At 38.3% G+C, this 14,151-nt stretch overlaps 2 protein-coding genes across 2 annotated transcripts; one reads left to right on the top strand and one right to left on the bottom strand.

Moving 5' to 3' along the window:
- LOC109821790 lies at nucleotides 4,222–5,867 on the top strand. The gene is made up of 3 exons (XM_020387949.1): nucleotides 4,222–4,487; nucleotides 4,729–5,370; nucleotides 5,591–5,867. The coding sequence occupies exons 1-3, from the start codon at nucleotides 4,222–4,224 to the stop codon at nucleotides 5,865–5,867; spliced, it is 1,185 nt and encodes a 394-aa protein (XP_020243538.1).
- Nucleotides 5,899–7,823, bottom strand: LOC109821789. Its single transcript, XM_020387948.1, has 3 exons — nucleotides 7,603–7,823; nucleotides 6,465–7,179; nucleotides 5,899–6,270 (listed from the first exon to the last, which is right to left on the bottom strand). The coding sequence occupies exons 1-3, from the start codon at nucleotides 7,821–7,823 to the stop codon at nucleotides 5,899–5,901; spliced, it is 1,308 nt and encodes a 435-aa protein (XP_020243537.1).

Genomic DNA, 14,151 nt, shown 5'->3' with positions numbered 1-14,151 from the left:
CAATGGGCAGGGGCTGGCCGAAACCCGCCCACGGCCCATGGGTAGTGGGTCGGCACATGGCTTTCTTTTTTCAATTTTTTTATTTTTTTCTATTTAGAATATAATAAACTTGTGTTTGTATTTATAAAATTATATTTAATTTATTTTTTCCCTATTTCAAACTCTGCATTGAGATGATACACACACGGATGCAATGCACGAAGATAAACAGAAAAATATCGGAAAGATATACGTGGTTTGGACTTTAGAGAAAGACCTGCATCCACAAGAAATTAATAATTGTCATTATGTTTATATTTAAATTGCAAAAATCTAAATACAAGAGAAAAAAGATATGTTAACCATTATGTTGAAAAAAAATAGATATTCATCACTAACCAAGGTCGAGCTATGTCGAGCCACGGGTGGGTCGGGCCCATAATGGGTGGGACTTGCCTCTTTGGTCTCGGGTCTGGCTTTAAACCTTAGCTCAGTTGGGTCTACCCCAGTGTGGGTCGGGTTGGGTTTCAACCCAAACCGGGCTGGGCTAGTTAGACTTGCGGTTCGAACAGGTCCATGCCCAACCCTAGCGTTTTGTTTGGATTGATAGAGTAAAACTTTACTATCCTTAAATATTAACATAATTTAGGAGCTTTGGGGATGGTGGAAGGAAGCTTTTAACATGATTTCAGAGCAATCTAAATTTTAAATTCTACAAACCATGCATTGAGAGGAACCTAGATTGTAAACCGTATTTAGTATATCAACGAAGGAAAAACAACATCGTTGATGGGTAACTAATTACCCACCATGAAGACTTGTACGATGGTGTCCAACCGTCATCAGTTGGCCTTCAACGACGGGGTTGCCACCCATTGTTGCACAATAACAACGGGAGTGAAAAAACCACCATTACACAACAACAACAGGAAACCAAAACCGTCATTTTATAGTAACAACGGGAAAAGTCCCTATCACTAATGGTAACGACGATGATAATTACTATCATAGAGATGAACAACGATAATATGTTCCGTTGTTGTAGACTCTATAACGATGGGACCTATAACTGTCGTGAAGCTGTAGCGAAGGAGGCTTCTACGACAGGCGACAAAGTGATTTTTTCCCGTCGTTGGCATACAATTACGAAGGTTTTCGACTCTTTATTAACAATGAGAAATCTCTTCGTTAAAGACGTAATTTTATGTAGTCGCAGTTATGTGAAACCTAGATTTCGACCCTTGTGAAGTTTGGCAACTAACATTTTCATTCTCTTTTTTTCAAATTTTTTACCAAACAAGACCACCTGCGTATCATGTGATTTACAAGCCTACATTTTTAAGGCGAAAATGGTTCCAAAGAAATTAAAGTAGAAAACAAAAATGTTAGTTTATCTCATAAAAAGTAAACAATTTTCTAAAATAAACATAAATGTTTTATAAAAAAATTTATTGTAGTTACAGTAGTGCACGTAGTGAGCTGAATATTGAGTCAGGTTCCTATTAGAGTGCAGTTGGTTCATGAATATATAGTTTCTGTGTGTCTCAGTAGGAAATGTTGGGAATATAAGCTGTTTAGAGTATAATTATCACAAAATGCAGTTTTAACAGAATTAGATAATGATTCAAAATAGATATAAATTTAAACTGAGTTTAGAATATAGCCTGATGGTCGAGGCGTGCAAGCACTGTCCCAAGAAACTAATTGCCCCCTCTCGTACAGGGCTACGCGGCAAAATTTTCCGGAGATACAACGACCCTTGGTCAGGCGACCTCCTTCTCGTCGGCACGAACTTCAAGAAGGTTTTGCGAATTCTTCTAGACTTTCAGGGAACCAGCGTAAACAGAAAACTATTTTGAAAAGAGAAGGAGAGAAGAGATCTGTTGATTTTTTCACTGTATGAAACTATTCGAGTTTTGATCCTTTTATAGGGTTAAACAGCCGTTATACATAAACCCGTAGTTAATACGTTTTAATCACGTTAATAAAACTTAGCCGTTATAAAATTAAAAAAACGCTTCCGTTACGTAATAAATTCACAAAATATTTATCACGTTTTTAATCACACTAATAAATTTTTGCCGTTACAAAATATTTCTGTTACAAAATATTTATCACATGTTAATTGTTCAAAAATAAAAATTATATTTAGCTGATTAAGGGCCCCCTCAGTCCGGAGCTGCATTCGTGTCCGCAGGTCGTGTGCGACCTCCTTCTCGTCGGCACGAACTTCAAGAAGGTTTTGCGAATTCTTCTAGACTTTCAGGGAACCAGCGTAAACAGAAAACTATTTTGAAAAGAGAAGGAGAGAAGAGATCTGTTGATTTTTTCACTGTATGAAACTATTCGAGTTTTGATCCTTTTATAGGGTTAAACAGCCGGTGGAGCATAACCTTTGTTTTCTTCTAGGCATAGGAGAGAAAGGGAAGGCTTATAAAGACCCTTTTTTTTCTATCTCATTTCCTATGTGGGACTAAACTTTTCATCTTTTCCTCTACAAGCCCAAGTTTTAAGTTATCTTTATTATATAACTCCAACAGGAAACCAGTTAAATATTTTATTTAAATTATTTATTCACTTCTCATATTTTGTGTCATGTTCAACGACAGTTGTCTCATGATTGGTGTCTATGTATCTCAGTGCAGCACCAGCAATAATATGGCATCTAGTAAGTTATCTCTTCAGTACTTCTCAGTTTGTGAACATAGTGACGTCATAATTTGTTATGAGCTACAAAAGTTTCTTTAAAATATTCGATAAATTCAATAAACATTATCGTAGACGAAAACTTTCGTCTGATGAATTTATAAATTGTAATTAATTAATAGGGAAAATTGCTTCCAGCCCCCAAAACAACACAGAACGTGCTCTGCCCCCCCAAGACCTTTTCAACGTGCCTTTTACCCCCAAAACCGCCCCCGATTTTCTTCCAGCCCCCAAAACGAATCCCCAGGCCACCTTCCGTTTAAACACCGCTCGAAATGCCCAAAATACCCTTCGCAGCATGTGTTCGTCGCCCTCTCACGACGGAAACCCATCGTTTCGACTGTAGGCATTAAATGGTGATATGAATGACTTTTTTGGGGGGGGAAATTCCCATTTCCCTCCAAAATTATCATCAGATATTATCACCAGCTATATCCCCCTTCAAGCTAAGTTGTTCCTTCCACTTAATTATCCTCAATAAAAGCCTCTTCGATTCTTCAACCACTCCCTGTAATAAAATGGCGGATGGATCTCTTCTATGCGTGGTAACGAAGGCAAAAAGCAACAAAGGTGGTGACGGTGTATTCGTCGTTATCAAAGAGAATACAGAAATAATCAGCTTGAAATATCGAGTGGCGGAAAGGCTTAAAATACCAATGCAATCTCTTTCACTGAAGTTCATATGCGAAAGGGAAAAGAAATTCAGCATTTCAATTGACAATGACGACAACTTAAATTTGATGTTCGAGTATTGTCAGCGTAATGGATTTACAGACGCGAATTTGTATGCCACCTCCGCTACGGAATCCTCAACTTCGCAGAACACGCAGACTACGCCGGAAACTGCGTAGGAATTACACTCCAGATTTCCTTTTGAGTTCACTGATAGGTTTTGCCATTAGTTGTTAACCTCATGCATTGGTTGCTTTGGTAATGTGTTGGCTGTCAAGGTTATGTTAAGCACTGGTTGTTAAAGTTATTTGTTGGCTGTTACGTATACTAGTTGGTTGCTAAGTTATGGTGTTTGATGTTAAGTATATGCGTTTGTTGTTAAGGTCACGAGTCTGCCCTTAAGTATAAGGGTTAGTTGTTAAGGATATGTGTAGGTTGTTACGTTTATGAGTTCGTTGTTAAGGTTATCAGTTCGTTGCTAAGGCTATGTATTTTGATTTATACTTCAGGACAATACCGACAGAAAATTCGCGGTGCGCAGATACCCCGTTCACCCAAACCTGTAATGATGAGCGTATTCCTAATGACAACCCCACCGGCGACTCGATCATGCTGCTGGAAGACATGCTTAATCACCAAACAAAGATCCCAACTGAGTGGCACACCTCCATACGTGAAGTTGGTCAGAAATTTGATTAGTGCTGTGAAGTTAGATTAGCACTTCAATACTATTCAATTGCTAAACGGTTCGAGTATGATTTTTACCACAATGAACAAAGACGCATAAGAGTCTATTGCCGATTCAAACACACACATGGTTGCCCTTGGATGTTGTTTGCTTCCCCGCTCAGAAATTCGTCTATCATGTCCATAAAGAATTTCGAGTCTACCCACACCTGCGGTCAACATGGAGCAAATGCTGGCAACTCAAGGGCATCAAGGAAGTTCATTGCTAGCCAAATACAAGCTGTTTTGAAGGTTAGGCCAGATCTTCGTGCGGTCGATATCAAGAACGACATGCTCTCTAATTTTGGCATCAAGATTAACTACAGTAAAGCGTGGTGGAGCAAGGAGACAGCTCAACAGGACCTGTTCGGTGACGATGATGAGGCTTACGATTCACTGAGATGGTCCTTATCTTTTTTATTCTTCTGAAATCACTCTTACCTTTTGGTTGCTAACTATACGTAGTAGTTGTTAAAGTTGGCGGTTCGACGTTAAGTGTACGTGTTGGTTGCTAACTATACGTATTAGTTGTTAAAGTTATTGGTTCGTCGTTAAGTATACGTGTTGGTCGTGAAGTTTGAAGATCATTTGTTATGGTTATGAATCCTTCGCTAAATGTACTGCTTTGTTGTTATATTCATGCAGGTATGAATCCATGGTGCATGCAACTAATCCAGGGAGTCGTGTTGTTATTGATGCTGATGACGGGAGGTTCAGGCGACTGTTCATTAGTTATAATGCCTGTATTGAAGGGTTCATTGCTGGGTGTAGGCCTCTATTGTTTTTGGATGGAACATTTATTAAAGATCGTTACAGAGGCATACTACTTAGCGCTACTGGGTATGACGGCAACCAGGGAATATTTCCCCTAGCTTATTGCGTATGCGACCAAGAGAATGAGGTTAACTGGAAATGGTTCTTACAAGGATTATGGACGTTACTGTATGATAGGGAAAATCCTTACCAACCTCCACATCGACTGGTAATGATTTCAGACGCCGACAAGGGTATCAGGGCAGCAGTCGAGGAATTCTTTCCAGATGCATTCCATTCAAGGTGTGTTCTGCATCTAGTCGAGAATTTCAAAAAAAAGATGAAGGATTTTGGGCACAAGGCAAATATCGCGACTACGTTGGGCGAGCTGTTACAATCTGCGGCTTATAAGTTCACAATATCTGAATGGGATAATGACATGAAAGAATTGGCAGCGATCGATCACAGGGCTTATGTCACTGTAATGGAATACTCCCCGGAGAGATGGGCAAACGCGCATTTTCCTGGTATAAGGTAAGATAGCTTGGTCCCGACGTTATTTTGTTACAGCACTGTTATAGTTGTTAAGGTTAGAGTTATCCTACAGTTTTCTGTTAAGGTTAGATTTTTATTGTTATGGTTAGAGTTATTCTGCTAGGGTTTTGCTGTTAAGTTTAGGATATTTGTTGTTAAGGTTAGGCCTTTAATGTTTAGTTTAAGGAATTATTGTTATTGTTAGTGCTTTGTTGTTAAGGTATGGCCATGTTACTTCAAACGTTGCTGAGTCCTTCAACAGCTGGATAAGAAAGGCACGATTGTTGCGAATCTTACCTTTGGTTGAGACCATACGGAAGCAAATAATGGAGCGCATGCATGAAAGGAGGCTATTGGGTCAGAAATGGTCTGGATACCTATGCCCGGAAGCGGAGTTGGTGCTGAGTGATAACATTCAGCATGGTAGCTGCTTGGCGATTAAACATTCGACGGAAGATATTGTGGAGTTGGTCTGGATACCTTTGCTTGGCGATTAATTAATTCAAAAACAAATAAAATCAACGATTGCTAAGTTCTTACAAGTGCATCAATTGGGATGTCGTCATCTTCTGCTCTCCTCTTCTTCTTGTGAAGAAGGTCTATTGGGCCACGAGCCCTGCCGGCGTCTACTGCAGCCGGACCCTTAATCCTCCTCTTCTCTCTCTCTCTCCTCTTCTCTTTCTCTATCCCCTGCTCCTTCCCCCAAAAACCTCCCTCGATTCTTTGAAGTTGTCCATGTTGCTGTGGAAGCTTTATCGTAGCTTTGCTTGCTTTCGCAACAACAGTGGCCAATCTCAAAGAACCAGCAACGTGCCCAAGTCTCACCCAATTTGTCAGGGGAGGCCTCACCGTACAACCAAGTGCTGGCTTCTTGATGCCGGTGAGTTCATAATACCACAACTGCACATTAGAGATATAAAAACTTAACAAACACCTTCATCCGTAACAATTAATAAAGTAACCCTAACAATAAAAACGTAACCTTAACAACCAAACCGTAATATTAACAACCAAACCGTAACCTTGACAACGAAACTGTAACATTAACAACTAAACCCTAACCTTCACAATCAGTAAAAAACATGATTACTTACACAAACTAGAGGGGTACACCCTTGCAGATATAATGTCGTCTTCCCTGGCTCAGGACCCTTCAGTGCCCTCTCTATCGCGTCAGATGTCTCACTGAATATATAGGTCCCCCAAGCAGTGTTGTTGACCTGTTCGATGCTGTCGACGTACTTGAATAAATGCCTAGGAACGCCGGAAACACTGCTTGGACACCAAATCATGCTCAGCTGATAGAGGATCTGTAGCAGGACAAAGTCCTTCACATCTCGGCGATCAGAAGATAGTACCAGCTTCAAGAGCAGGTCCTCCACATTGCGTCTGGTGGGGCCTCCTTTGGGGGGAGCTATACTGCTGGAACCCCCCGCCTCGGGTTTGTCAAAGAACCTGGACCAAATCCTATTTTTCCTGTCCCGATTGTGGTCAACATGAAGCCCCTCATTGGAGAACCATGTATGCTCCATTACCCACTCAAGGTTGAATGAGCATGGGATCTCTTCTCCATCATTCCTATCGGTGAAGACGAATTTTTTGCTCTTCTTGTCCCACTGACTCAAAATGTGCTCAAAGGTGGGAAGATCGACGCCAGGTGGGCCAAATTGGACGTAGTGTCTGAATACACTATCTTCGTAGGCCGCAAAATGCCTTGGCCCCATACGCGTCACCAAATTCTGCATGAAGTCGTGATAGGCACCGAAGCTGGCGGTGGGCCGCAACGTAATAGCTGGCTTTGCCCTTTTTCTACAAAACAAAAACACAAGACGAGAGCATTTTTGAGTATAATCAGTAAACATAACAGCTATGCTGTAAACTTTGCGGGTAAACCAACAACCTTAACAGCAACCACATAACCTTAACAACAAAAACCTAACCTTAACAACCAAAGCCTAACCTCAACAACTAAACAACAACCTTAACAATAAAGGCAGTAACCAACAACCTTAACAACAACCCCACAACCTTATCAACCAAAACCTAACCTTAACAACCAAAGCCTAACCTCTACAAATAAACAACAACCTCAGCAATAAAAGCATAGACCTTGCATGTTAACAGTAACCTCAACAGCTAACAGACACCGTAATTTTGGACCTTCCCACCAGACTAAGAGCATTATCAATCAAATCGTAACCTTAACAACATAAAACTTGCGGTAAAAATTACCTTTTGGGTGCTGCCACGTGCTGCTCTTGTAGACCAAGAAGCGCTCTAGTGGCATCGTTGGACGCGCCGGTGGTGCCGGTGCTGCCCTCTAGACCTTGAGTTTCAGATTCAGTCCGCACTGCAGTTGTATGGGCTCTTTCTGAGATTTCGAACCGCTGGGCGTAATCGCTTTCGCTGTGGTCGGCATTGAGGTTGGCTTTGGGGGTTGAATCGCCGGCCATTTTGATCCCTTTGCTTTGATTCGGTTTGAGTTGGGGTCGGTTGATTTAGGGCTAGGGTTTTGAATTGGGTTTCTGGAGTCCGTTTGCTTGCAGAAGAGAGAGATGACAGGGTACGGACGAGGAGGTAACTCATAACGGGGAATTTTAAACGTAAGGGTATTTTGGGCATTTCGAGCGGGGTTTAAACGGCGTTACGCCTGGGGATTGGTTTTGGGGGCTGGAAGAAAATCGGGGGCGGTTTTGGGGGTAAAAGGAACGTTGAAAAGGTCTTGGGGGGGGCAGAGCATGTTTTGGGTTGTTTTGGGGGCTGGAAGCAATTTTCCCTTAATTAATATACCATCTGTGATACTCCCATTGTGGACATATCTGTGATTGTTTGTTTCCTAGCTACTAGTGCCTCATGCTCGTCTTCTTGACCTAAAAATAAGTTACGTACGGACTACAAAGTTTCTCTTGAGTCATGTTGGAAGTCTAGCTAGCTTCTCATGTCAAATTCATTTGCAATACAAATCTTTTACCAACCAAATAAAAGCACATGCAGTACTTACAGCAAGGGCTCTTTCTGCTACTACATCAGTTGCACGTCACCAAAAGTACTCGCTGCAGGTAGTGTTAAAAGTCAAGCGCGCTTAGAGTCAGCTACAGCTGAGTTCAGAAAACATAACGTATGTACTAAAGCCTGTTTGCTGCATTCTCATGACTTTAATCTCCTATGCAAACAGCACTTGATGATTGTGAGCAGTGGCAGTGGTCCAATCCTGCACGCGCAAGATATCAGCATTATATACATTGACTGCTGCTTAAGATTTTGTATGCTCCGGTGGTCAATATGCTCATGGTGGTCCCCCCTCCCCCCAAATTTTTTTTTTTTACCATCTCTCTTTTTGATAGTCTCTTTCTAGTGGTCTATTTCACTTTGACTAACATTATTCACCAATGTAGTCTTGGTATAAACGAGTTTAGTTGGATCTGGATATGTAGAACAATCTTGGCATTGATTAAGGCCGGACATTAGCCAAACAAAATCAGTTTAAGTCCTACATGGTTTTTTTTTTTTTTTGCGCGATTAGATTTAATGTTGGTCCATTTTTCCCCCAATAAACAAGTTTAAGACGGTAAGACACCATTTTTCCCCTGAAATCAAACATGCAGTTTTCTCCATGCCTGATGAAAAAAGTCTTGGTCCAGATGGCTTCAGCGCTTATTTCTTCAAAGCTTTCTGGGACATTATTGAAGATAATCTTTATGAAGCAATAGAGGAATTCTTTATTTCTGGTAAGCTATTGGGTACCTTCAACTCTACAGCTATTACCCTAATTCTTAAAGTGCTCAATCCTCAAAATGCAACAGATTTTAGGCCAATTATTTGTTGTAATTGTGTCTACAAAATCATTTCAAAAATCATTGCATTTAGGATTCAAAAAATCATAGGCTGCTTGATTAGTAATGCTCAAAGTGCATTTGTGAAAGGGAGGCTTATTTCCAGCAACATTTTACGAGCTTATGATCTCATCAAACATTGCTCTAGAAAGAAGACTTCTCCAAGAGCCATTTTAAACATAGACTTGAGAAAAGCTTTTGACACAATACACTGGCAATTCCTCAGGAAGTTGTTGTCAGGTTTAGGGTTTCCTGAAAATATGATTGGTTGGATAATAGAATGTATTTTAACTCCAAAATACTCTCTGTCAATCAATGGCACTTTGCATGGATACTTTCAAGGTGCGAGACTTAGGCAAGGTGACCATATGTCTCCATATCTGTTTGTTATAGGCATGGAATATCTATCAAGGAAGCTGGATACTCTCAAGGATGACAGGAACTATAAATTTCATCCTAAATGCAATAGATTGAAAATCTCACATTTAATTTTTGCAGATGATCCTTTGCTTTTTGGTAAAGCAGATATGAGCTCTATTTCAAGATTAAATGAGTGTCTCAAGGAGTTTAGTCAAGTGTCAGGCTTGGAACCTAACCCTGCTAAATGCTCACTGTATCTGAGTGGTATTGAAGAGGATTTAAAAACTCAAATATGATCATATCTCAATTTCTCTGAAGGGGCCTTACCTATGAGATACATGGGAGTTCCTCTCATCTCAAAGAGACTATCTTGGCTTGATTGTTCTTCTCTTATCAGCAAAATCTCCTCTCAGTTTTAAAACTACCAGAATAACAAAACACTATCCTATGCAGGGAGATTACAACTGATCAAGTCAGTTATTCTGGGGATTCAAATGTTTTGGACAAGTACTTATATATTACCAAATAAAGTGCTTAAGAAGATTGATAAGATGTGTGCTGAATTCCTATGGGCACATGAAATTCACTTGGTGGCATGGTCTACTATTTGCCAGGATGTCAAACATGATAGTTTGGGGGTGTATTCAGCTAAAAATTAGAATTTTGCATCTGCTGCTAAATTGCTCTGGATGAATCATCATAAAAAAAATTTACTATGGATTAAATAGATACATGGAAACTACTTGAGGCAGAACAGCATATGGCAAGTGCAGAGCAGAGAATGTGACTCTTGGATGTGGAAACAAATTCTAAAAGTCAAGGACTTGTTAGCTGAGAAACTTGGTAACATTGATAACCTCTTCTCTGTTATTAATAGTTGTAGTGCTGGAGATAAATTCAGCATATCTAAAATGTACAGGAGGATAAATCAGCAAATGCATTCAACAGCTTTATCAAGAACTATATAGGGTGGTTGGCACTACCCTAAACATTCTTTCATCTTGTGGTTAGCTTCGATCTCAAGGCTGCTAACTCAAGACAGATTGTGCAGAATGAGGATCCTCAATTCAAATCAATGTGTGCTATGCTCAATTTCTAACCAAAAAGAAACCTGCAGTCACCTTTTCTTTGATTGTCAATATTCAGCGATAGTTTGGAACAAAGTGATGGACTGGGTTGGTTTCAATTGAAAATCATGCAATTGGAATCAACTTTCATCTTGGTATAGTATGAACTTGAGAGGGTCTGGTTTTAAAGCTAAATTCAAAAAGATGGCATTGTCAGTGTCGATCTATATGCTGTGATAGGAAAGGAACTTTAGGATTTTTCAACAACGTGCACGAGACCCAAATACACTATTCTGTGCACTGAAGTTTACGATATTCACTAAACTTTTGAATGAGAAATTACCAATTCATGTAAAGGAATATATTGAAAGATTATCTTGAGCATCCAGAGCCATGTCAGGCTCGGTTTGTAATCTAAGAGATGTAATTCAACTTCACATTTTTTAATGAATAAAAAACTTTTTCATTGACAAAAAAAAATTGTCTCCCCAATGTCCCTCTTTGCTTTTATCAGTGATAATCTCCAATAAAAGATACTGACATAAACATCAAAGGTATGATGCTAGGAAATAGCCCCCGACGCACACCTATTATTTATGATGTACAGATTTGCATTATATATATAATATATATATATATATATAACCTATACCTACTACTACCTATATATATTATCATTACTATATAACGTAAGAGAGAAGAAGAAGACTGAAGAAGAGAGAGACTGATAAGAGAGAGAGATAGGAATACTGCCGGTTGCTTCGGTACCTACCAGCACAAATTTTTCGTTTGGTAGTCGACGTCGACACAATCCCCTCCACTCCATTCAAATGGGCGGACCACACATTCAACATGGGTTAGGCAATGCATGGAATACCTGCAATCATTTGAATGAGTGGCGCCCATGAATTATGCCACTCACTACCCAACGCACAACTTTTAGCCTTGGTACCAAGCATCACCCATTTCTCATCCATACTGATATACCTACGTACGCTATACTATCATACTATACTAATATATAATAAGCTCATATAGTATATATATATATATATATCACCTAATATAGCTACTATATATACTATCACACATATATACTACTGAGATTCAAGGGTATCCTTGTCATAGGCAGGAAGATTTCCTCCTATGACCACCTCTAAAATCACATCCGATTGCGAACCACATTGTGGATGACTCCCCTCCGTTGAACTCTGATCCTACATATTCTACAAAACCCCCAAAACACACCCACAGTCTTGAGGTGAACGCCGTCGTCGTTCTGATATATATATATATATATATATATATATATATATATATATATATAGAGAGAGAGAGAGAGAGAGAGAGAGAAATATGACTATCCAATTTCTAAAATTGCTAGATGCCTATGTTTACGAGATGCACATGTCAGCTACCAAGAATCAAACTTAAGCAGAATGTCTGTACAATAAATTAGGAAGTAATACTTGGATAGTTCGAGACACTGAAATAAATTTTGATAGTTAACATGATAAAAGAGAAAATATATACCATACTTCAATAAGAAAAGGAAGTTCATCTAGTTAAGTTGATAACAATTTTTTCCGACTTGTGTCAACCAAATATTTTTAATGATACTTTTGTCATAAATTACATATTTCATACGCATAATTATCAGATTTAATTGCTTTCTAAATTGAAGACACAAGTGTTTCTATATGTTCTCCTCTAGTAACCTTGTCTACTAGTCCTCTTCAAACTAGTGAACTTATAAGTCATTACATCAAAACTCCGAAGTTGTCATAAAATTCATAATTTCCTATTCTGACATGTCTTTCACAGATTGAGTGCTCTTTCATCAGTCGAAACATGGAATCATGGAGCTCTATCATGTTTTTAAATTTGTTTTAAATTCATGACCAGTAAAAATTGAACATGTTTTGCTCATATATCATGTTAAAGATCTATGCCAATATATCAAAACAAAATCCAAATTAGTTATGATGATGGTTATATTAATTTTATTCTTTAACATTTCTTCAAGAAGTGAAGAAAATATATATAAAGTTACTAAATATAATACTTTAACAAAACCTAGAATTCTTATATATGTATAGTGTATAAATAGAACCCAGTCCCCATGTAAGTCCATGTGATCATAGAGTCGGCACTCATGCACCTCGGGGACAAGATTATTCCTTGTAACCTTGGAGAAGTAGTCCAATATATACAATCCTTTGAATCTCAGAGAGAAATGCTCCAAAAAATCCTTTTAAGGCTTTTATCTTGGACAAAAGGTGCTCAAAGGCAATCCTTGGAGAGAAGTACTCAAAGCTTAACTATTATCCTTTTTACTTGGAGAAATGTGCTCAAATAAAGAGAGAATAATTTCAATTGGTGGTATTTGAGCTCAAGTACTCTTTTTCAATTCTCAAGTTACTTGAAGATGCATAAACATTTTTCAAATCTCGTACAAAGTTTCTTTTGTTGACGTTCATTTCCCCACTCTCCACAATCTTCAACTAGCTCATGTTTTTCTCCTTTTTGTTATTTTTTTAATTGCTTTTCCACTTTTGAATGTATCATGATTTTTTTTTCTCTGTTTTTGTTGCATGATAGGATCCACCGTTACGGTCATGACTCATGCATGCATGCACGCATGCTGTAAAGCATGCACCAAAAGGATTAATTGTAAATCTTTGGATGAAAACTAAATTAGTACATTTAAGTTATACGACTTAAATTTTTTGTGGTAATATGTGTAGTGTTGGATTTCAATATTAAATCTCTTCAATACTTAATCTCAAACGAAGAAAGTATATTGCAAACTTTTGAAGGCATCAAAAGTTCAAATAGATCAATGTATTGATCCATGTTATTTATGTAATATGCCCTTCGATACTACAAATATTTCATTTGAGAAAAACCATGAAAGATAGCTGATCAAAATTGAACTAGTCCATTCAAACTAATCAAGGGACCTCATGATCACTTCATTAATTCTATAGAAATTTAATTAACTTATTATCACTTGTAAAATATGTGCATATATATATATGAGAACAGCTAGCACTCACTATGCATGAAATTAATCGGATCAAAATCTAAATCCAACCTAATACCAAAAAAATAATTAGCATCCAAATCTTGCATGCTTCTATATTCTCGTCTTAGGCAATCGTTGTAGTTGATAAAGTAAAGAAATTTTTCTCTATTTGAACATGGATCTGGTATGTCATTATTACGTTTTAGATAGATAGTGAGAAATCCGCATTTTCAGTTACAACCATTTATTATTTATTGAATGGTTATGCTTCAGTAAAAACTAAAAATGAATACAATCCAAGATGTATAATGATATATTATTTGGAATGCATCATAATGTTCCAGATATAAATGTAGAAGATGGAGAATTAGCCAATTTGAACAAGAAATATTTGGAGAAAATTACCAAAGCTATATTAGTTCACATATGTCTAGCTATACACTCCAATTTATTTACAAACCATATAGAAATCTGAACTACAACACAAGCACAC

The sequence above is a fragment of the Asparagus officinalis genome, chromosome 8 (genome assembly GCF_001876935.1).
Source record: "Asparagus officinalis chromosome 8, Aspof.V1, whole genome shotgun sequence".
Classification (NCBI taxonomy): Eukaryota; Viridiplantae; Streptophyta; class Magnoliopsida; order Asparagales; family Asparagaceae; genus Asparagus; species Asparagus officinalis.
Note: the sequence above shows the minus strand (reverse complement) of the source record. Positions and strands in the feature narration are given on the sequence as shown.

What these genes read in the sequence shown, in the direction of transcription:
- LOC109821790 (XM_020387949.1), top strand. Translation starts at nt 4,222, where the DNA reads ATGTCCATAAAGAATTTCGAGTCTACCCACACCTGCGGTCAACATGGA. An exon ending in GCTTACGATTCACTGAGATG is followed by an intron (nt 4,488 to 4,728) that starts GTCCTTATCTTT and finishes ATATTCATGCAG; the next exon opens with GTATGAATCCATGGTGCATG. An exon ending in GCGCATTTTCCTGGTATAAG is followed by an intron (nt 5,371 to 5,590) that starts GTAAGATAGCTT and finishes TTTGTTGTTAAG; the next exon opens with GTATGGCCATGTTACTTCAA.
- LOC109821789 (XM_020387948.1), bottom strand. Translation starts at nt 7,823, where the DNA reads ATGGCCGGCGATTCAACCCCCAAAGCCAACCTCAATGCCGACCACAGC. An exon ending in CACGTGGCAGCACCCAAAAG is followed by an intron (nt 7,180 to 7,602) that starts GTAATTTTTACC and finishes TTTGTTTTGTAG; the next exon opens with AAAAAGGGCAAAGCCAGCTA. An exon ending in GGTGTACCCCTCTAGTTTGT is followed by an intron (nt 6,271 to 6,464) that starts GTAAGTAATCAT and finishes TCTAATGTGCAG; the next exon opens with TTGTGGTATTATGAACTCAC.